General features: G+C 31.2%; 1 protein-coding gene across 6 annotated transcripts; it reads left to right on the top strand.

Annotated features, from left to right (window-relative positions):
- The first annotated feature begins 271 nt into the window (after positions 1–271).
- LOC111056340 (senecionine N-oxygenase) lies at positions 272–25,177 on the top strand. Of its 6 annotated transcripts, none has more exons than XM_039430830.1 (9): positions 395–508; positions 3,790–3,840; positions 6,839–7,052; positions 9,116–9,254; positions 9,771–9,892; positions 10,445–10,622; positions 16,853–17,003; positions 18,089–18,252; positions 24,307–25,177. In XM_039430830.1, the coding sequence occupies exons 2-9, from the start codon at positions 3,822–3,824 to the stop codon at positions 24,697–24,699; spliced, it is 1,380 nt and encodes a 459-aa protein (XP_039286764.1). In that variant the 5' UTR covers positions 395–508; positions 3,790–3,821; the 3' UTR covers positions 24,700–25,177. The 6 variants fall into 6 exon arrangements, with proteins under 6 accessions (XP_039286770.1, XP_039286764.1, XP_039286767.1 ...); XM_039430833.1 differs by having other exon boundaries at positions 399–688; positions 24,307–24,980; XM_039430832.1 differs by having other exon boundaries at positions 399–508; positions 2,911–3,840; positions 24,307–24,980.
- The last annotated feature ends 745 nt before the right edge of the window (positions 25,178–25,922 follow it).

Consider the following 25,922-nt stretch of genomic DNA (forward strand, 5'->3'; position numbering starts at 1 on the left):
AAAGAACGGTATTCAGATAAATTTGTTGAAAATAAAGCAAAAACTTTTTATGAAATTATGTCCAACTGAAGTGACAAATTCCATGCAGATTCCTTTAATAGCAAAACATCCAATTATGAATCAGGAATTCGAAGCCATTTAATTGATCCATCATTTTCTAGATTCCTGCCGTATCACTAACATTAATGTCATTCTATTTTCTCACTCTATTCAGTACAAGTTTGATAAGAATAAATTGATGATTCGCAATATATTCACCCTACATGGCTTTGGTATTGACCCCACTAGCCAATAACTTGCATCTTCTAGAATGAATTTTAGTGATTCAACATCTCAACAGATAAGAGAGAGAGAGGGGAGAGCCATTATATAACTTTCTTTTGATAATTGACCAGAAGTCAATTTGTTCAAACAACTCGTCTGTGAATTATCTTCAGTTACAGTTTTACAGAACGTGAATTTAAATCCACGGATCATTCATTGAGTTCTTCATCTTCTCAACTTACAAGTCAGTTCATTTTTCAATGTCATCACCTGCATGATTCTAAAATATTGGATCATTATTATATTTGCATCAAATTTCAACATTTAAAGTCATATTTAAGATTATGGAGTCACCCAATTCATAGGCACTAGCAATCTCTTCAACCTGCTCATCTCTTTTAAATTGAATTTGGTCCTTTTAGTGGTGTGTTATTTGTTGTTTTTATTACTGTGAAGTTTTTAATAGATGAAATGATTTATTTTATCCTATTTCAGATTGATCATTGAATTTGTCAATGTTACTTCCATTTATTTTTAAAACAGCTTTTCCTTTTATATTGTTTGTGTTTTTTTATTACTGTGAAGCTTCTAATGAATGAAATGATGCATTATTTTTTCCTATTTCTGATAAATTTTTATTTTATATTGATCATTGAACTTTCCAATGCTACTTCCATTTTTTTTTTAATAACTCTTCCTTTGATATTTTTTGTGTTTTTTATTACTATGAAGCTTCTAATGAATGAAATGATGCCTATTTTTTCCCTATTTTTGATAACTTTTTATTTTATATTGATCATTGGAATTTCCAATGCTACTTCCATTTATTTTTGAAATAAATTGTCCTATATTAATTTCAAATAAACTATGCCTATAGTTCTGACTAGTCAAGACTTTAATTATCCCCATCTCTGTTTTTTAGTACCGTAACTGAAAAGTGAAAAGTCTGTCTCTATAAGAAGGCTATTCTTGAAATATATATGAATGATAGTGACTTTCATTTCACTCCAGATTGATCAAACATTTCGAAATGGGTCAGTTTAAAAATAGTAATACAACAAAACTATTTCCTGAGACTTAGAGACTGCATTATTTTTTCAAGAATGAGGATTGATAAAAAAGTAGAAATGTTATTTCGATGAGAGACACATAATATCCGCGCATCCTCATCAACCTTGAATAATTTCTTTGATTTATTCAATGCTTTTTCCCTACTTTTTGTATTCTTATTATTCAAATTATTTTTTTACATATATCAGCTAATTAGAAAATCTGAAACTATAACAGAATAATTTATATATTTAGTACGTTCTGTCTCCTCGTATTCTTTGTACTTGGAATTTTATACCTCAGAGGTGATCCATAAGATACAATTTTCTTCAATTATTATTATCTATTACCGGTATCCTTCAGAATTTTCACATAGAATTCAGGACTTCGATTGATTATTTCGCATATGTAAGTACATGTTTCACTTTCAGACTCAGCCATTCTCCACTTCAGGGTTTATGACATAATTATATTTCTTACTAGCTGGCCCGGCGAACTTCGTACCGCCAAATAGTTTAATGCAAACTTTAGCTGGATGCACACCTGAGAAGGCGCGATGCGGCATTTTATTTATATAGATAATTTTCCAACTGCAAAATAAATAATTCACTAAAATCAATTAATTCTGAACACCAAAGACAGCACAATTATTCGAAACAAAGCAATGTCTTTAGAGCATGTAAGTCTTCAACCTGAGGCCGCACTGCTGGATTGTTACACACAGATCAGTCATTATTTGTTTTTAGTCGGGGCGTTTAGAATAAAATACATGGGAGCTTGGTTATGGAGCAGCACACACTCTTGTCTACTATCTACCGACGGCTATTGTATGACGCAATTATTATAACAGCCGATTTTTATTTCCGTGTGTGGCCAGCTCACAATTTGTTTCCCATAAGGATTACATGTAAACTTTGAAGGACCGTAGGAAAGAGTCCTGAAGTCGGATTATAATAATTTGATAGGCCATAAACTTGGTCCTGAACATAACGAACACAACTAAAATAAAATCATCAAATTCGGTGCACACATAAAAACGTTATTGAATGTCAAAATTTTAGGCTTGATTTTTATTTATATAGATTCTTTAAAGTTAATTTTACTTAGAATTGAGGACTTTCAGTATTAGCTCGAATGTGAATGAAAATTATTGTTAAAAGCACTGCTGTTGGACTCAAGATATTTTGAATCTGCTTGGATTGTATGCAACAGTTATTAATCTTGCAAAAGCTGATCGAGAAATTTTCCCTTTTTCTGTGAATTGAAAAAAAGAAGATAATTTCCTCCAGTTTTTACCTTGTTGAATGTGTTTCTCAATGTCTCGTCAGAGCAATGGTGTAATCACACAGGAAAACTCTACTTCAGAATGGATTTCCACAACAAAACAGTTTTAGCACTGTTATTATAATAAATGAATATTTTAACCCTCTTTGAAGTTTTAATCACCGTACACATCAGAATCATTTCACCAGAATTTGAATACTGTGAGCTCATAATATCAACATATGAATATGTTATGTGTTTAGAATATTATTTTTGTTCAAATATAGCCTATTGTTTTTCAAAGAATAATCTGTGTTTGCTTTTTTCTACCAGGATATGGCTGCTACCAAATTTTCCCTAAGGGAAAAATGGTGTGGCAGAAGGCATGAAAGAGGGGCGAGGGGGAAGGTTTCCAGACAACGGTCATCCAATCGCTTAAACGGATTTTGCAAACGTTCAGGCTTATAGGCCATATTTTATGGTCTTTAGTCTGGAGGCTCACTGTTCTTCAAATTTACTTTTCTTGCTTATTTTTCCATGAATAGATGCTATCAAATTAGGTTACCTATCTTTTTCTATAGAATTGTTTCTAAAAAAAATTTGATCATGCTTGAAAAAGTTGAATTTTCAGATTGGAGCTATCTAGCACCTACCTATCTTCAAAATATTTCAATGTCGTGGAGAGTAGCCTACATATAGATCATATAATATTTCAAATGGAAAATATATCTATGATAATTATTATTGATATAATTTGTATTTTAGAGCTCTATAGCTCTCCATATATGACATTATTGGGAGCTATAAACTTATTTTTAAAATGTCGTTTGTAAACTATATCAGAGGAACATTTCTTTTTTTTTAAGCTGATAGAAAAATTTTGATCAATATCTCAAGCTGATTATTGTCTGTCGCTATACAGTAGATCATTGAATTTGAATTTCATGTGAACAAAGCATGAAAAAGTTACTTGTAGACTTATTACCGTATTGTGATTTTCTGAACTTTAGAAAGTTTATGTGAATTTCACAAAACATTTTTGTAGTGAATCTTCTTGGAAAAAAAAGTAGTCTATCATTTGTAACTGCTTGGAAGTAGTGCTTGAAACATGTTTTCAGCTATGAATCTCCATTGAAAATAGTATAATGCTTATTTAATAACTATGGTATCATAAAATTCTAACCAATAAATGAATATTTTTCTTATACTCAGGTACTTTCATGAAACTCCGCTAGTGAGAGAATATGAACCAGTTACTAGTAGGTAATTATTTGAAAAATCTAGTAAAAGTTATACAGTTCATATATTTCTTCAAATCAAATCAAGCGTTATTTTTTACATCAGTGAAATGGAACAAAATACACTACATCAAAAAATCAGATATAAATCATTGCAATATAAGGATACTATTTCACTTTTGATTTGAATCGATATAATATAATGTGTCATAAATACATTAATAATGAAATTTTATATAGACTACGAAAAATAAATTATTATTATTATAACAAGTGGATCTTGAAATGGATATTCTAGAAAAGGACCACAATCTTATATGTATGTATCCTTTAGTTCCAAGTTAAAGTCGAGTATAGTCCTACTCAGCTCACCATTCTGAAGAAGTTTTCAATTTCCAACGGTGAATGGAGCCATAGCCAACTTTTCGTTTTGCGGATAAATTGTTTGAAAATATTCAGCCTCATTGCTTCCTCAGGAAGGATATTATAAAATGTGGGTCCCAGAAAAATGAAGCATCTTCAGAAGGTGCTAGTTAGGTTTGAGAAGTACCGTATGACAACCTATTTCGGACTATGTGTAATCTTATTTAAATTTGGGAGAGGAATAGCACAAGGTTACCTCATTTTTCTTCTTCGATGATGTACTTAATGAATGAACAACATATTTAGTTTGCCTTCCAACCAAACATTCTTATTCAGTATTTCCCTTTAAATATTTATCCCCACTCATTTTATAAAACTGGGATAAAACCTTCAACACATAACGTACATACGGTACCGTATATCTAAAATGAAGAATATTCTTGTGAAAGCTAAACAAGAATCAGTTTGAATTGAAATCAATAACATAAATAATATTTTCGAGTGTATAAAATGCATAATTTCAAAAGTTCTATATCATAAATATTTTTAATCATAAAAATATAATCATAAAAACTTCAGGTGTTTATATAAATCTCATCAATCGCTGATTTCCTTGAATTCTTCATTATTTTTGAGACTTTCAGTATGTAGCCTATTTATTTCAACTACTTATCTTATCACAACTACAATAATTGATCTCAATGGATAAGTATTTCGTATAGTAATAGTAAACTTTCCTCATATTATGAATGAAATCTTTTCCTGTATAGAGTTAAAAGATAAAACAACAATCTCATCAATCGCTGATTTCCTTGAATTCTTCATTATTTTTGAGACTTTCAGTATGTAGCCTATTTATTTCAACTACTTATCTTATCACAACTACAATAATTGATCTCAATGGATAAGTATTTCGTAGTAATAGTAAACTTTCCTCATATTATGAATGAAATCTTTTCCTGTATAGAGTTAAAAGATAAAACAACTGAATATTTTAGTTTGACCTATCTGTCTTTTGAATAGGTCTATAGGATCATCGAATAAGAATTAAACTATAAAATCACTATATTGTTTACTGGCGTTCTTATCAACAGTGAAACTTCATGAAAATGTCATGAATGTGAATCGAGTAATAATTATTGGGAATTTGTACCCATTATTTTAATATTTTATCGTTGTGTTTACAAAGTAAACGTTGGAGTCATTATAATTATTTTTCTTTGCTGATAACCTGATATTATTTTTCGACTTTGATGCCCAATGAAAAACTTAGATATTGGAATTCTAGTTAATCTTCAGTAGACCTATAAACCTTCGAAACAATAATAATAATCATGATATTTACAGTATTGCTATAAAACATCAAATCTGTAGTTAATAAAAGCGAGAACGATAATATTTCTAGTTCGGTTGTTGTATTTTTGGTGGAATTGAATGATTCCACACAACTGCACCACACAAACTGAAAATGAAACTAAAGTTGAGACTGATAATAATAAAGAACGAGTTTGGAGAAACTCACCTGTGGAATAAAATATATAAGGCATCTATTCAATACTCCAAAATTTATCAAGATTGAATGAAGTTATTCTAGAGCTAGTGATTGAAGATTGATTCACTAATCTTCAAATTAATTTCATTATTCAAGTAGGCTACTAACATTTATATCAGTTATACTTCTGCTACTGAAGTATTCAACATTCCAATCAGATATACATTCTGCTTATTAAAAATCAGGGTACATCCAAATACCTAGTGCGGAAAGGAGTGTTAGCCAATTTTAGCCAAGGTAGTCTCTCTATTTTTGTTTCAAATTTCATGCATGTTGTTAACATATTTAAATCTAAAATTCGTTCAGAGAAAATTATACTTGAATTGCTAATGATTCATACTATTTCTTCTAATATATATATTTCCAATTTTTCTATATTTTTCAATATATTTTCTATATTGGGCCCTTGACTCGTCTGTTAATATTTGAATATTACAGACAGCAACTGTTAGTTCTTTCAAAAAAGAAGTTCCTTCTGGTTAAATATTTCTCATTTCCAAGTGTTGTTTCGATAATGACTAATAATTTCCAATGCAGTATTTTCTATTCTAATGAGTTCTTAATACTCTATGATGGTATTTCCAGTTGACATTAGAATGCATCAGTAACTGTTAACTTGGTTCTATTGAAAAAGAAGTTTCCTCTGGATACCGTAAATATTTCTCATTTCAAAATTGTTTCAATTTTGACTGATAATTTTCAATACAATGTTTCCTATTCCAATGAGTTTTTAATATTCTATGATGATATTTTCCAGTTGACATTAGTAGTAGGTACTATTATTGGTATTCATATTGAAACTACTCGACGCTGTCACTAGCTATCACTATTGGCAATAATAATAAATTTATTATTCTTTATTAATTTATACAATAAGTACATTATCAAAATGATAGGGAGAGGAAAAATAAGGCAACCTTGTGCTATTCTCTTCCAAATTTAGATAACACATATTAACAATAGTTATCAACTTATGATTGTTTAAATTAAAAATGAAATTATCAATCTATGATTGTTTTACAATGTTAACAATAATTATCATAAATAATTTATATTTATTAAATTGCAATAATTATAAATTAATCAATAATAATAATTTGAACTTTAGACAGCAGAATGAAGACGGAGAAGCGCGTTGCAATCATCGGGTCGGGTGTGTCGGGACTGTGCGCTGCCAAGCACTGCTCGGCGGCCGGCAGTGGTGTGACGTGTGTCGTCTACGAGCAGGCGGCCGTCATCGGCGGCACCTGGGTCTACACTGATCAGACTGACGTCGACAACTATGGCCTCCCCGTCCATTCGTCCATGTACAAGAACCTCAGGTCAGTCGATGCTGCTATTCTATTGAATTTGATTTACTAATCGCCATTATTAAGGGCGCAATTGAGACACTATAAGGGTTATAACCATTTGATGGTTGAATTAATCAGTGAATATTCATTATTCAATTTGTAATAATCATTCAATCTTTATAAATGAACTATAGATGTTTGGAAAAACTATTTTGTGGAGTGGAGTTGGAAATTAGTAAAAGTGTGTTTTGTGGTAAGTGAAGACCGCAACCTATTTTAGAATTTTTTTCATATAGGCCTATAACTGAAAATATTTTAAACAGCATCTTCACTCTATATGGTACTGTGTATCTAGCTAGATTCGGGAGGAAAGTAGTATAAGGTTTTGCCTGTTTCCTCCTTCATTGTATTTATCTCCACATTGGGTTATTGTCGACGTATGAATGAATAAATAAATAAATATATGCGTGAAATAATAAAATGATATTCATTCTAAGCATCTTAACTCAATTTATTCACTGTATGACTTTTTTATTCGAAACAACAAATTATTATCATAGAGTCCCATGAAATAGAAGGATGATATATTTTTAAAATATTCTGATTGGAAAAATTTTCCACTCAAGAATGTACCGTACGGTAACTGAAGATATTCAAACGTAATATGAATCAATAAATTGGCGTGGAGTGATTAACTGACATTCATTCTATGCATCTTAACTCAATTTTCTTGTATGAGTACTGTAATCTTACTGTATAAGTTTTTATTCGTATGAGTTACTCATATAGTTAACCAACCTATTCAAAGGAGGAGTAGGCCTGCACTGTGCTTCTTCGAAAGAAATCACGTTTAAAATTGCATATCATACATCAGAGTCCATTTCATGATGTATCATACATCATACAAACTATATAGTTTAATGAAGCCTGAAGGTAATGATATAGGCCTACCTTATTATTTAATAAATATGCATTATCATTAATAATTTCTAATTATTTCGAACTCATAATCTAAATTTGATAGAGGAAGGGCTCCACTGTTTTTGCTCTCCCATTCATATCATTTTTATGATAAGTAATTTTGTACTAATGGATAAATAATTGATAATTCCAGCATATTTTCAGAATATGAATTATTATTATTTATGAAGTTTCATCAAATTTCATAAAATTGATTAATATTATATATTACAAGAATTATCAACTGAAATCTGTGAAGAGTAAGCTACGCAATTAAAATTTATTACGATTGCTCAGACAGTGAACAAGTCAATGTGTGATAGTAGAAGTATTAAGCAATAAGCAAGAGATGGAGCTATAAAGTACACGCGTTAGTAAAAACGATGATTATTTCTATTTATGTAATTTCAACCCACTCATCTACGTTAAAGAATTTCGGGTGATCTCAGCATGATCAATCAATTCAACCTTAATAAGCAATTTATTACAACTTTTGTCAGTTCATTCAATGTAATCTGGCAACAATACAAATGAAAAGCTATAAAAAATGATGAATGTCTAAAACAATAGATTTTTATCATTTTTGAAAATGTATTATTCAACATTATTTTAATAACATTGAGATGACTTTATATGGGCGTTGTTCTTCGTTATAATAAACAGTAAACAAGTTTTATTTATTTGACTTCTTGACGTTTATGTAAAATGAAAAATTGATCGATAGTTGATCATCCTCTAACAGTATTATAGATGTATATATGCCTACTTTGTAGCATGTGGTTGATTTGAAATTTCATTGTTGAAATTTATAAAAAAAAGACAAACCGGTACGAGTCGGTGTCTATTGGAAAGTGTTTATTGTCAACCTTTAGTTACTTGAACAAACATTGACTTACCGTAGAACTGAGATGAATGAATAATTTATGTTTAATTAAGTTTGTAGCGTGAATGTTGATGTTGTGGAACTTTTCCATAATTTATTGAATAGACTTAAAACGTTGACAACGTTTCAAGTCTATTCAATAATTCATGTAATAAGATAATGCAAATTAATTATATTGTGAAGAAAATAATTTCTTACTGAAATCCTTTGGCATATCTGAAGTGAAAATGCAATTTAATCTTTGTTGCAGAACAAACTTACCCAAGGAAGCGATGTCATTTCCTGATTTTCCTCATGCTGAAGGAGAGGTGTCATATTTGCCTGCTACAGGTGTCTTGCAATACCTAAATGATTATGCTGACAAATTTCATCTCAAGGAAATAATCAAGGTAAGACGTTCTCTATGAGAATAAAGTATGGTTATATCCTCAAGAATATTAAGAGAATATTTTTGTGAGAATAAAATCTTGATTCCTTTAGACAAATCAGGTAGAACTAAGATAGAAAAGGTCGAATATATTCAAAAGTTAAATACGGTATCACATATATTAAAAATTTCAAAAATAATGGTGTAATTAAAATCTTAAGTAAATCTAATTCCACCCTAGAAAGCGTTATCAAGTAGTAAATCTGGATGTAAGCAGTTTAGTACCATAGTTTTGATTCTAAGCATCAGTTTTTGAAATATTCAATTCAGATTGATAAATCTATTAATCATGATAATAATAGAAATATTGAAAAAACAGAACATAAATTACTCGACTTGAAAAATACCAGCATCCACCTAAAGAAATATAAATATTCCATAAAAAATAGATGGAATCGAGAGACCAGTTCTAAAAGTATTCTCAAGTTTAATTTTGATTAAAAATATTAACAAGTTGGTACCGGTATTGCTATTCCAGTTCCAGCATCATGTGAAACAAATCAAACCAATCGAAAATGAGCGTTGGGAGGTTTCAGTGGTCGATTTGAAGAATAACTCTGAGACGATACAGGAATTTGATGCTGTCATGTTATGCATAGGGTGAGTAACTGTCAATGTCTTCTTGATTTAGAGGGTACATAGCCTACTCTTGATCACCTCTTGGAAAAACATGAATATGCTGTAATTGTTGGTTCATTACTGATGAATAGAACCCATTGAATTGAACTTGTAGAAATATATTGGAATAATTCTATGAATTAAAAAAGGAATGATGAAACATTAAATTGAGAATTTATTCATTACATTTATGCATGACTACGGTACCTACTGTGTTATTATCAACTCATTTATTTGGTCTTTTGTATTAAGGCTAGGTACCGTACTTATTTCACAAAACTTAATATTGATGCTCACAAATAGAATTTGCATGAATTTATCAACAAATCATAGTCTTTGAACAAAATGATGAGCTAGAGGACACCAATAGAGTTAACCAAAAGTTTGTCCTTGGAAAGATATCCACTCCAAAATTTTAAAAGTGTGGAGAATAGGTAAATATTGAGTTAGGATAATCTTCAGTAGGAGGCATATAAACACACTCATAGACTTTGCTTTTGTTTATGATTCATCATGAGAATATCAAATTTGCAGGCACAACAGTAAACCAAGGTACCCAGAGATTCCAGGCAAAGATAAATTCAAAGGCGTTCAAACCCACAGTCATCATTACAGAGAGCCCTTACCTTTCCAGGGCAAAAGTGTACTGGTTATTGGAGCAGGTCCTTCTGGCTTGGATCTCACTTGTGAAGTGTCAAATGTTGCTAAAAAAGTGAGTAGCCTAACATTATTTCTTTTAAAAATTTGATATTCGATTTGTGATTCGAAATTACTCATTAACTGATCTTGTCATATTATGCATAAAAGTACAGCGAACTAAATTACATATCAGGAGCGTCTCAAATATCATCGAATCAATTAACTATGATATACGGTACGGTACATCTGAATATGGAAATTTGTCCCATCAAACATCAAATGTTGTAAGAATTAATGTCACTATCATATTATTGCACTACCCGTTTGTGTGACGACAAAGACTGTATAGTTTAGTTTAGTTTAGTTAGTTTAGTTCGTTTAGTTAGTTTAGTTTATAATAATTTTCTTTAGATTATTTGAATGAGAATGACTTGAAAACAAAATAATCTTGAAAATATAGGCTAATACGGTATTATTTCTATGAATAAAATTATGACAGACTTTGAAGTAACTTATGCATATTATTTGAGCCACGGTCTATTTTCTTCTTAACTCATCTGGATTTATATCATATTAAACAAATATCTTATACTTCAGACTTTTGACTCATAGGAAAATTATATTTAATTTATTTTCTGTTCTGTTTCTAACTGCTACAGATCAATTAAAAATAATTTTTTAGCCCGAAGATATTCTAGAATGGTTTTTGCACAATTTTTATATATGTAATTCCAGCAATGTCTTAATAATTTGTTTATTTATCATAATTTTATTCATATCGTTTTACATCGGAAAATCTTTAGTAAATTAAATTAAATTATTAGATTAAATTATTATACAGACAGTACCTAACTTATCAGATGGATAGTTTTATTTACTCCAATTTCATCCTAATGGGCCTACATCATTGTAACCATACACTAGTCTACTGATTTAATAGGCATTAATACTATCAACATATTTTATACAATATAATACTGTTGTAATACCTAGTGGATAGGCTTCTGATACCTTTTGTTTATAATGATAAGTATATTTCTGGTTCCACTCTTCAACTTATTGGTATCATAATAGACTTATAATGTTAATTAGTTGTAATTTCACAATTCTTTTTGGATGCAGGTTTGTTAAATTCTGCATTTTTTAAATATTCAAAATGAACTGTTATTTTTAATGTTACTTGAAGAGATATTCTTGAAAATCTCTTTCTCAGATACTCTATCAATTTTCATATGGTGTGACTTTCGTTCAGTCCTGAAACTATCAAACTATGAATAAATTTCATTGAGTCTTTTCAAATTGAATGTAAGTTAAGTAGATAGGAATAAAACGTCTCATTCAAACTCAGACAAAGAATAATTGTTTATTTAATCAACATCATAATCTTAGCTATCTCCATAGAGATAGTGAAAGACGTCAGCTGAGGCTTCCGTAACTACCCCCCTCCAGTCTTTACTATCTCTATTATAGAGATGTAAATAGAACTCATAAAAACAAAACATGGAAAACAACATAATAAAAACATTTTGGAAATCTTTCCTTACTCATCTTCATTATAGTTTCTTTTCGATCTTCTAATCTCATTCAAATGCACAATTTCATGTCTACCTCGTCCATTGTTGTGTTGCTTTTTTACCTCCACTCGGTTCCTATGTAGTAGATCAATCACTTCATATGGTCCAACAAATCTATGATCCGATTTCGTTCTCTTGTGATGATTTTTCTTGAAGATTATGTCACCTACTTTTGTTTTATTCATGTCTTCAGCCACCTCCAAATTATACTTTTTTGTCCTCCGAACTTTCTCGTTCATGATTTTTCTCTCCACTTCTCTATGCTCCTCTGGATGCTCAACTAACTCAAATGGTGAAAAATTTGTTGAAGAATGTATGCTACTATTATAATTATGCCAGAATAGCTCTTGCCATTGCTTCTTCCCCACAGATGTTTCTATCAACTTCTAATAAGTGCAAATGTTCAGTTAGCGTGCTATGTAAACGTTCCATCATTCCATGAGATTGCGGATGTCCTACCGTAGTGAAGTGGCTGTCTATACCAAGTTCCTCTAAAAGTTTTTTGATCCGATTGTTGTCGAATTCTTTTCCTTTATCCATTAACAACATGTTGGGGGTATTGAAGAGCCCAAAAAATGCTAGTAAATTTTGTTCCATGCACTTGGCTGTTTTATTCTTTAAAATCCATGCAGAAGCAAGCCTTGTAAAACAATCGATTGTAGTAAGATACTTCAGTTTATTGTAATAGAAAATGTCAACTTGAATTATTTCTGCTGGTCTTGCGGGAGTAGGTGTGACCATCTGAGGCGTCTTGTAAGGCTTTCTGTCATATTTTGCTATATTGCATGCTGCACACTTTCCCAGCACATTTCTTATTGTTTTGGCCATATTCAGCCAATAATACTGCCGTTTCAGGTGTTGCAACGTTTCCTTTTCCCCTCTATGGTTGGTCCTTCCAATGTGATATTGTTCTACAACTTCTTGTTGTTCTCTTCTATCTTCAACTGTTTTAACTTGTCTATCACAAATTATCAAGTGTATTTTTGAGTCCCAGCATTCATCTTTATGAAAGCTCTTAATTTTATCAATAAAATCTTTTTCCTTGGAAAATATAAAATAAACTTTCCCCCTTACCATCAACTGCTTTATTGTATGTTTCAGTTCATCATCTGTCGCCTGAGGGCCAATTGTAATTGTATAAGTATGAATTGGGCCATAACGATGGGAAGTTTTTGTTATACCTCCAAAGTTTTGTCTTTCAAGAATTATTTGATTACCGTACGTTTATCATTTATAATGCAATTCTCCATCACTTCCAAATTAATTTGCTTCACTTGTAGAGGATTTATATTCCGAGATAAACAATCAGCAACTACATTATCTACTCCTTTAATGTGTTGAATTTTGAATGAGTAACAGCCAATTTTTCTTTCCACTTGGTTATCCTGGCGGATGTTTCTTTCAGCTTATTCATTCATAAAAGTGGCATGTGATCTGTTCCTAGCACAAATTCATTTCCGTAAAGGTATGGTCTAAAATTCTCAACACACCATACAATAGCAAGAAATTCCCTTTCAATTGTACTATAACGCCTCTCGGCCGGAGTAAGTTTCCTGCTTGCAAAAGCAACCGGTTTCTCATTTTGGGATAGTACACCTCCTATTGCTTCCCCACTAGCATCTGTTGTTAATGTAAAGGGTTGTTGAAGATCTGGAAACTGAAGTATAGGCGTTGAACACATTGCTTCTTTACACTTTTCAACTGCTTGGATAACATCTGATGATATGTGGAACTTCACACCTCTTTTTAATAAGTTTTTTAATGGTTCAGTCATCTGTGCAAATTTGTGAATGAATTTTCTATAATAGCCGACCATGCCTAAAAATGTTTTTATCTCTTTCAAATTCTTTGGAATTGGAATGTCTTTTATTGCACTAATTTTCTGGCTGTCAGGACGAACTCCACTTTCCGAAATCACATGACCCATGAATTTCACTTCAGATTGACACAAGTTAGTTTTTTCCTTTGACAGCTTAAGGCCAAACTTCCTTATTCTTTCACATAACTGTGTGAGATGTGCTTTATGATCTTCGAGATTCTTGCTGAACACAATGATATCATCCATGTAGATTTGTATTGCTTCTTCATTTATGTCTTCTAAAAACTCATCCATCAGCCTTTGAAACGTTGGTACTGCGTTTTTCAACCCAAAAGGCATCCTTGTAAATTCATAATGTCCTCTCTCAAAGCTAAATGCTGTCTTCTCCATGTCCCTTGGATTCATTCTTATTTGATGGTATCCCGACTTTAGATCCAGAGTGCTAAAAACTTTAGCTCCGTGCATTCTGTCAATCATATCCTCTAGCCTTAGAAGGGGATATCTCTCCAACTCTGTTTGATCATTTAAAACTCTGAAATCTACAACCACCCTATGTTTTGGCGGTTCTCCAGGGGAAGACTTTTTTGGTACAACCCATAATGGATTACAAAATGGAGAGATAGACTTTTTCATAATGCCCTGTTCTAGCATATCCTTAATGTGTTCTCTAATGATTTTTTTCATTGCATGTGGATACCTTCTGGCTTTTATAAATATTGGTTTTGATGACTTTAATTGAATTGAGTGCTGAACTCTCCCTGTTGTTGTCAGACTCTCTCCTTCATTATATAAAGTGTCCTTATACTTTTCCAGCATATAGAATGCTAATTTTTCTTGTTCCTTGTCTATTAATTGTTCATTACAATTTCCTCTCACAATGGAACCCATTAGTAAATGTTTTTCTTTAGCAATTGAATTTCTCGATTTATAATTTCTATCCCCCAACTTGATTATCCATTGACCATTTATATTGATAGGAGCAGCTCCAAGATCTCTCATCATATCACAACCAATTATCACATCATACTTGTTGTTCATTATTTCTGTTGATACATGAACTCTCATAATTTTTTTAAAACCAATCAATCCAAACAGATTTAAATCTACTTCCCCTTTTAAAGCTTTTCTTCCTGTCAAAGTTAACATTTCACAAGAACACCCTTCTATTTTCAAACTATGATCAATTTTTATTACTGCTTCTTCCGAAATTATTGTACTGTCCGATCCTGTATCATACAAGCAATAAACATCCCAACTCTTCACATAAAATATAGGTAGCTCTCCTTTTTTGCAATCCACTTTTTGTTCCTTGCTACCTATATTCCTCATCCGAAATCCTCAATCTTTATTCCTACCTTTCTTTGTCGATAATTTGGTTGATTTATTTTCCTTCAATTCAGGCCAGTCTTTTTCATTTTTCTCTCGATATTGACTTTCATAACGGTAACAGCTATTTTCACTATCTGAGGAGTGAGTTCAACCTTTGACTATAGAAAGAAATATTCTTTCTATATTCTTTCTAAATTCTATATTTCTAAATTCTTTCTATAGTCAAAGGTTAAACTCTCTCCATCAGAACTACCTTCCAAATTTTTTTTGCGATTTTCCTTCCTCCTCAAAGCATTGACTTCTCTTCTTCCAAAATTCTTTTTTGGGGTAACTTCCTTTCTATAAATGTAAGGACATTCTCTGGCAAAATGCCCTTCTTCCCTACACTCCCAACACTCGTTTCGTGCTAATTTTCCTTCTCTTTCCTTTCTATTTCCTTTCCCATTAGTAACCAATCCCTTTAAATCAGTTCTCCATTTCTGGTTCGATCTGTTACCATAAACAGGAGAGGTTCTACTATTAAGTGAATATCTTCTCTTATTCTCAACCACTCTCCAATTTGAGTGTCTATGACTAGCTTCTTTCCAATAAGACTCCTCATCTTTGACAATTTTAATAGTCTCTTCTAAAGACTGAGGTTTTGCAATTTTCACACTCGTACATACTCGCTCCGAAGCTGCTCTTAACAAAACTTCCATTGATAACTCTTCATAGATTTTATTTCTCCATACCCCTTCCTCTTTAGTATTACACGAATCTAAAACTTTCGATTTCAATTCTTTAACCAATTGCGATAACCGATTGGCAAAACTACCAATTGACTTTCCCAAATCACGATTCAATTCCAACACTCTTATTGCCTTTGCAGAGACTGATTTCCTTGCACCTGCATAACGTTCTTTAAGGGCTTTTTTAACATCCTCCCAAGATGAACTGAACGATACTCCCAAATCAACCATAATTGATGTACTTATTCTAGACAAGAAAAACGAATGCAGGTTTGTAGTTGTTAATTCATCAAAATTGCTGTCAATAATTTAAGAATGGATGGCATCTATTCTCTCCAAGAATAGACTAAGTTCTTTTACCTCTCCTTGGAACTCCTGAATTGATCCGATCAAATTCATGAGACATTTCACGTCCATAAGTGGTGGTTCTTTCCCGGTAATTTCAATATTTGATGCAATTTCCTTTTTCCTCCTTGGCATTTTCAAAATCTATCCGAAAATTCCTATTAACTTCAACTAAAAATACTAGATAATATTTTGGTTTCGGCACCAGTTAAGTAGATAGGAATAAAACGTCTCATTCAAACTCAGACAAAGAATAATTGTTTATTTAATCAACATCATAATCTTAGCTATCTCCATAGAGATAGTGAAAGACGTCAGCTGAGGCTTCCGTAACTTGTATAGTAGGCAATATTTATTCTAAATCAACCATTCTAAAAATGGTAACTACAACTATTAAACCATTTTTAGAACTTTCATCATTTTCATATAATTTCTTCCTGATAATTTTAAATGAATTAATTGTTTTATCAATTCCATTTTTTTAACTGATTGAACTTTCGTTTTCCAGGTCTACTTGAGTCATCACACAGACTATGCAGGGAATTTAAAGTTCTCGGATAATGTTGAATTGAAGCCTGATGTGTCTTCTCTAACAGAGAACACAGTTATCTTCAATGATGCAACAGAAAGTGATATTGATATCATTTTGTACTGCACAGGTAAGAGAATAAAAAAATTAAAAAAATTATCCACAATTAATAAATAATCATTGAATCATGTTAAATGTATTCCTATTTGATGCCTTTGACTATTATTTTCTATCTTTCATAGTTGTAGATATGTATTGTAAGTTTTGCAGTTCTTCGTTGGGTTATAGATAGCTTTATTTATTTCTTATCCAACTTATTCTATTTCCGGTCTATTTCATATTTCATCCGATTAATGACTATTGTTTAAATTTTTCAATGAAATTGAAAATTTGAACTTTTATTGAGCCCTATCGGAAAAGTTATTTAATCAAACAAAATTAATTACTGAAAATATCAATAAATCAAACACCATACAAATTATAAAATATATAAGCAGGTATAGCCTATAAACTATATTGATAAAGAATTACATTTCAATACTTAATTTTCCTCAATAGAAACTCATGCTTGGAGGATGATAAATAGAATGATTATTCAAATAGCTAAAGGTTGACAGAATGTTAGAACTAATCATAATTTATTTTTCACTAATGATGGAAAACCGGTAATGAATGATTTCATAATTTTTTTCGATTTCGGATGATGCCCTCATGAGCTTTCAGCTTGTGCGTGGATAAAGGAATGTGCTTAAGTAATTTGATAAGATGTTCAAACTTTTATGCCGACCGGCAGGATTCGAACCCATGCACCTACAGCTAGCTGACTGAAGGATGCAACGCCTCGGCCAGGTTAATTGAATTAATCCTCCTTTTATTTCTGAAATTTGAAGACTTTATGATATTAGGATATCATTTCTAGGCTTACTAGATACTCGACTTTTGCATTAAGATAATCAGGTCATGAAAACCATGTTTCTAAATCAAGCCAGAGCAAAATAATAATTCAAATTATGTAGCTGATATCCCTATCTCAAAAAAATATGAACGAATTCTATGGCAAAATGATTCTAGATTTTCATCTAAATGGGGTTTGTGATAAAATTATAATTTGTTTTGTGATTCAGTAGAGTAGGGATTTTTCAAACATTGAATCTTTTTTTAAGTGTGATAATTTTAATCCTCAGACAATGTCATTAAACAAACTTTTCGCTGCAGGTTACGTCTCAAGCTATCCATTTTTGAGCAAGGAGTGCGGTATTGTAGTTGTAGACAACTTCGAGAAGCCTCTGTACAAGCACATGATCAACATTGAACATCCAACAATGGCAATAATTGGCATTCCAAGACATCTGCCAATCTTCCATCTTGTCGACATTCAGGTGAGTCTACATTCTGCTATAGGATAAATGGTATAAAATAATTTGAATTGATATTTTTCGCTAAAGAACAGACTCTATTTTGTCTATGCTAGCAATGCCATCAGATTTATCTGATAATTTTAAAAATTCATATTTTTTTCAGGCATTTTTTTTGTTTTTTGTTTGTAATTATAATTGTGTACCGTACTAACTAGTAGTTCTGTGAACAGTAGACCTCACGCAGTATTCTCATCCACAAGTACCTGATTGAAACTATAGACCTTGTGGAAATACAGCAATAGAACTAACTGGCTTCTCCACACATCTGTGTAATCACTTGTCAGCTGATTTATGATGAATAATATTCTATAGTCTGATTTTTACTCTAATATTGGCGTATGTAGGAGGCTTTTTTTCCTTTTATAATATCCTTTAAATGCAAAATTTCCAAAAACCTATACGTCGAGGCGCCATTAAAAAAGGAACATACCTGTCAAATTTCATGAAAATCTATTACCGCGTTTCGCCGTAAATGCGCAACATATAAACATATAAACATTTAAACATTTAAACATTTAAACATTTAAACATTTAAACATTTAAAAATTTAAACATTTAAACATTTAAACATTTAAACATTTAAAAATTTAAACATTCAAACATTTAAACATTTAAACATTTAAACATTTAAAAATTTAAACATTCAAACATTAAACATTTAAACATTTAAACATTCAAACATTTAAAAATTTAAACATTTAAACATTTAAACATTTAAACATTTAAACATTAAACATTTAAACATTTAACATTTAAACATTTAAACATTAACATTTAAACATTTAAACATTAAACATTTAAACATTTAAACTTTAAACATTTAACATTTAAACATTTAAACATTTAAACATTTAAACATTTAAACATTTAAACATTTAAACATTTAAACATTTAAACATTAAACATTTAAACATTTAACATTTAAACATTTGAACATTTAAACATTTAAACATTTAAACATTAAACATTTAAACATTTAAACATTTAAACATTTAAACATTTAAACATTAAACATTTAAACATTTAAACATTTAAACATTTAAACATTTAAACATTTAAACATTTAAACATTTAAACATTTAAACATTTAAACATTTAAACATTTAACATTTAAACATTTAAACATTTAACATTTAAACATTAAACATTTAAACATTTAACATTAAACATTTAAACATTTAAACATTTGAACATTTAAACATTAAGAGAAATGCCAAACCGTCGACTTGAATCTTAGACCTCACTTCGCTCGGTCAAAAAAGGATACAAAGGAAGGAAAAATGTGTTCAATTATAGCAATGAAAATTGAATAGTCATATCTCCATCATTATAAACTAGTAGTTCTGTGAACAGTAGACCTCGCGCAGTTATAACGACATCCCAAACCATAAGCACATCCACACTGATACACTAACTATTTATTTGATCAGATCATGCTTACACAAGATTTGATTATCATAAATATAACGCTTTCCGGAATTCAGCGCGAGAAAACCAGAAGACATCTATAGTCGCCCAGACGAGCTTTTATAAGTTCTTAGCATCCTATTTAATTATTAAATATGATAACAAACTATTATAGTGCATGAAAATGCATTCAATGAGGCATGCAATGAGGCATACAATGAGGCATGCAATTGATAGTCTAAACAGCTGCTAATTTTTTACTAAGTTACATTGAGATATTGAATTGCATGCGTCATGGCATGCAATTTATAGTCAACGACAGCTGATTTATCTATATATAAAAGCGAAATGGCACTCACTGACTGACTGACTGACTGACTCACCCACTCGCAGTCAGTCAGTCAGTCAGTCAGTCAGTCAGTGAGTGCCATTTCGCTTTTATATATAGATAAATCAGCTGTCGTTGATTATAAATTGCATGCCATGACGCATGTAATTCAATATCTCAATGTAACTTGGTAAAAAGTCAACAGCTGTGTAGACTATAAATTGCATGCCTCATTGAATGCAATTTTTATGCACTATTAAATAGGATGCAAAGAACTTATAACAGCTTGTCTGGGCGCCTAGATGTCTTCTGGTTTTCTCGCGCTAAATTTCAGAAAGCGTTTTATGATAATTAAATCTTGTGTAAGCATGATCTGATCAAATAAAATAGTTGGTGTATGTGGATGTGGTGCATCTGGGCGCCTAGATGTCTTCTGGTTTTCTCGCGCTAAATTTCAGAAAGCGTTTTATGATAATTAAATCTTGTGTAAGCATGATCTGATCAAATAAAATAGTTGGTGTATCTGGATGTATCTGTAATGGTTTGGGACGTCGTTCAGTTATAAATGTTATTTATTCTATTGATAAAATTTTGTTCATTATTTGTTATTATATTCTTCATTTTTTATAAATTTTGAACTCCCAATTTGTTTTATTTGTACTTTCTTCATAAGTATTTGAAGTCTTTGTATTTTTCATTTAGAATTAGGTGGTATTTTGTTGTTTGTATTATTTATTATTGCATAGCTCGTATTATTTTTCTTTTTCATTTCTATCTGTACAATTTTTTTGTTAAGGAGACATATTTGGGAAAACCGTTGTCTCCATTGTGAATAAAGAAAATAATGAACTATTGATTGCATGCAATTAATAACTAAAATAACATATAGTATTGTCTCTCGAACTTTCTCTGCTTTGAACTTGGGCTGTCCTGATGCCAGTATGATTGTCTTGAAGGAAATAAGCTTTTGATGTTAGTATTTTTGATACATCAACCCCAACATCCATTAGCCGTTTTCACAACGATATCTCGCCGACACGACATACAGACAGGATTTACTCTGATGGACAGTATAAGAGGAGGCTGCGGTTTATAACTGCGCGAGGTCTACTGTTCACAGAGCTACTAGTGATAGGTACCTAATGATTTTTTGTACTCATTGAAATGAGTACAAAAAATCATTAGGTACCTATCACTAGTAGCTCTGTGAACAGTAGACCTCGCGCAGTTATAAACCGCAGCCTCCTCTTATACTGTCCATCAGAGTAAATCCTGTCTGTATGTCGTGTCGGCGAGATATCGTTGTGAAAACGGCTAATGGATGTTGGGGTTGATGTATCAAAAATACTAACATCAAAAGCTTATTTCCTTCAAGACAATCATACTGGCATCAGGACAGCCCAAGTTCAAAGCAGAGAAAGTTCGAGAGACAATACTATATGTTATTTTAGTTATTAATTGCATGCAATCAATAGTTCATTTATTTATTTATTCACAATGGAGACAACGGTTTTCCCAAATATGTCTCCTTAACAAAAAAAATTGTACAGATAGAAATGAAAAAAGAAAAATAATACGAGCTATGCAATAATAAATAATACAAACAACAAAAATACCACCTAATTCTAAATGAAAAATACAAAGACTTCAAATACTTATGAAGAAAGTACAAATAAAACAAATTGGGAGTTCAAAATTTATAAAAAATGAAGGATATAATAACAAATAATGAACAAAATTTTATCAATAGAATAAATAACATTTATAACTGAACGACGTCCCAAACCATTAGCACATCCAGATACACCAACTATTTTATTTGATCAGATCATGCTTACACAAGATTTAATTATCATAAAACGCTTTCTGAAATTTAGCGCGAGAAAACCAGAAGACATCTAGGCGCCCAGATGCACCACATCCACATACACCAACTATTTTATTTGATCAGATCATGCTTACACAAGATTTAATTATCATAAAACGCTTTCTGAAATTTAGCGCGAGAAAACCAGAAGACATTAATAGTGCATAAAAATTGCATTCAATGAGGCATGCAATTTATAGTCTACACAGCTGTTGATTTTTTACCAAGTTACATTGAGATATTGAATTACATGCGTCATGGCATGCAATTTATAATCAACTCGACAGCTGATTTATCTATATATAAAAGCGAAATGGCACTCACTCACTGACTGACTGACTGACTCACCCACTCGCAGAACTAAAAATCTACCGGACCAAAAACGTTCAAATTTGGTAGGTATGTTCAGTTGGCCCTTTAGAGGCGCACTAAGAAATCTTTTGGCGATATTTTAACTCTAACGGTGGTTTTTAAGGGTTTAAAGTTCGTCTTTTAGCATGTATATTCTTCTTATTCCCATATCTTGAAATTATTATAATTGAAATGTCCATACCATATGTTAATATAGAACTATAATCAAGAGAGAGTACCTCTTCGAAACAGTTGTTCTGGTAACTAAATTAAAAATTTTGTCAGGTTGGCATTAAGTTGAGTTGACTTTGTTAGGTTGGCACCAAGTTGAAGATTGAAATGCATTTATCCAGGACCTCCTAAATACCAATTTATCCAGTACCTCCTAAATACCTTTTTAGGAGGTCCTGATTTATCGCGGAAAAATTGATTGGGTGTACTGCTACAGAGCTATTCCTGGGAATATTATATTACTAGCCGTCAGGCTCGCTTCGCTCGCCATATCCGTTTAGCCAGACGTTTAGTCTGGACCCCCGACTGGATCGTCCTAACATATATGATGAAAATATGACATAACATTTCAAATTTGGTAGGTGTGTTCAGTTGGCTCTTTAGAGCCGCAATAAGAACAGATTTGGAAAAATTTCCAAAGGTACGCCCAAAATCTGCGTTTTTTAGCGTTTTCTCAGCTTTATCGAGAACACATAAACAGAAAATGTTAAAATTCACTACAGAAGCTCAGCTGGGGTGCAATAATGTTGTGTTAGAAGGAATTTGAAATAGTAGCGCCAAAGATACACCCAAAATCTGCGTTTTCCAGCGTTTTTTGCGCTTTCGCAGCTTTATCGAGAACAAATGAACAGAAAATGTTCAAATTTACTATAGAAGCTCAGCTGGGGTGCAATTATGTTGTGTTAGAAGGAATTTGAAATAACGCCAAAGATACGCCCAAAATTAGCGTTTTCTCAACTTTTCTGCTTTTCCTCGCCTTTTTCAATAATTGATGGAAACATATTAAACAAAATTCAGTACACAGGTTTAGCTGAGGTGGAAGAATTTTGTTCGCCAAAGATACGCCGATATAGTAACTGAGTTACTATAGTAGCTGAGGTAAACATTTAATCATTTGAACATTTAAACATTCAAACATTTAAACATTTAAACATTTAAACATTTAAACATTTAAACATTTAAACATTTAAACATTTAAACATTTAAACATTTAAACATTCAAACATTTGAACATTTAAACATTTAGAGAAATGCCAAACCGTCGACTTGTATCTTAGACCTCACTTCGCTCGGTCAATTAGGCTCTATCTATAAGTTGCTTTTAAATTGTTACTATCGTACTATGAGGAAAACTTTAAAGTGTTTTTCTCACTTTAAATTCATATTAAAATAGGATAGTAATAATAATGAAAACGATATGGATAACCAACAACGAATTTTGTATGGTATTTTATGAGAGTATAATGAGTAGTAGGCTGGGCCTGCAAACGTTATTCAAATTAATTGAAAAATACCAGAAAGATATACCTATGATGATTCAATCAAATGAAAATTTGCCTTTCCAACTATATAATTTTATTGTAATAAATTTTATAGGCTAGTCTATTACAGCTATTACAGTGAGTTCCTTCATTTTACTTTCAATTATTTACTATGAATAACAAAGAATGGAGAATTCTTTTTTCTACTACCGTACCCCGGTACTGTATTTCAATAAATTGTTAAGAACTGTGAATTTTCATGCATCTCACTTCCAAATCAAACTTATGAATTCAATAATAATATTCTTGTGAACCTCAACTATTCTTCTTATACAGTACCTATTTTTGTGTTAGCATAAATTAACCTAGACATTGAGAATGTTGAATGAAATCGAATTCATTTAAGTTTTATAGAAAGTAATATTAAGAAAAATTCACTTTTCAAAAAGAGCAACTAAATTCCTTCCAAATAACAATCGGCTGCTTATTGTAGGTACTATGATATTTCATAGAATACCATTCTTACAATGTTTTATTAAATGTTATGATCTCTTGTTCTCTTGTTTCAGACTCAATTCTTCATCAAAACAGTAACTGGAGACATCAAGCTGCCTTCAAAAGATGAAATGCTTGATGAGCTGGAAACATATATTGCGAAAAAACTCAACGAAGGCTGTCGTCTGAGAGACTTGACTGCACTCGGCAAATCAATGCAAACCTACTACAATGACCTGGCTAATAAGGCTGGCGTAAAGAACATGTCCACACTTATTGTCAAGATGTACTTTGACGCTTATGAACGCATATTCAAAGATTTTTTGACTTTCAGGAACAACTGCTACAAAATTGTTGATAATGAAAATTTCAATGTTATTGATATGAGAGAGTTGAACCGAAAAAATTTCAAATGTAAATGTGGAAATGGCTGTAAACCGCCAACCGAGATCAAAGCTCAAATTTAGAAAACAACATGTCATGAAATATTTCATCTAAGTCATCTTCATCATAATTTTTAATTGTAAGATAAGTACGGTACTGATTCTAGTGATCTGATTGTATTATTATATTTAAATATTTCTTTGTAATGTTAGTAAATAGGTTAAATGCTGGATGTAAAATAGTGTAAAGAACAAGTGAGTTCATGAGATATACTTTCAATATTCCATAGTCTTTAAAATATGATTGTAGATATATTTGTAATAGCTAAGAGCTGTGTAGGATAAACATTGAAGAGGAAAATGAATTTGTAAGTGTTATTACTATATACATTCCTTATTCCACTATTACTTTACCGCTATAACTAATCAATAGAACTCATAAAACTGTCATAAATAGTACATGCTCATTGGATTAATTCGCAATTGGTTCACAGTACTCAATTGAAAAGTTTACTCAAACGTTTGCTTGGAAGTATTATAAGATTATAGATGTTTGACTCTAGTTTAAAGTGTTTTATCCTTTACATACGATGCCATATTTGATTAAAAATAGGAGACACAATATATGATTGATCTGAAATGAGAATTTGAAGCTCTATGAGCCAATCTTTATCTAAGCTGAATTTTCAAATTCACCTATGCCAAATTCACCTATAATAATATAATAAAGCGATGAAGTAAAGAATCGTCTTACGGCCTACGAGATAGGAAATTCACGAATGACGCATCATCATTAACTTGCAATTTTACACTAAGATTCTGAATTCAACGAGGATCGTCATATTCATATTTTCATTGTTACCAATAAACTAATCTAATTGACCGAACGCCGTAAGGTCTATGTTTTAACTCGGATTTTCTTTCGTCTCTGTCTGTATGTATGTAACGCATTTAAGGTCAAACGCGTTGATAGAATTCTATGAGATTTGGCAGGAATATTCCTTTTTCAACTGCGCGTCGATGTACACACAAGGTTTTTTGAAATTTTGCATTTTAAGGATAATATGAAAATAAAAGGAATCATTCTACCATACTCCGATATCACTAGCCTACATAAATCATCTACTCTGAAGATAGGATTAATCACACTATAGAATATTATTCATAATCAATCAGCTGACAAGTGGATTATTCATTTTGCATGCATTACAGATGTCCATAAGGTCTATGGTTTCAATATTATTTTGTTCTACAGTCATGGTATTATTATATGCATGGTCATCATTATCAATATTCTCACATATGAA

Source organism: Nilaparvata lugens, chromosome 6 (genome assembly GCF_014356525.2).
Source record: "Nilaparvata lugens isolate BPH chromosome 6, ASM1435652v1, whole genome shotgun sequence".
Lineage (NCBI taxonomy): Eukaryota > Metazoa > Arthropoda > Insecta > Hemiptera > Delphacidae > Nilaparvata > Nilaparvata lugens.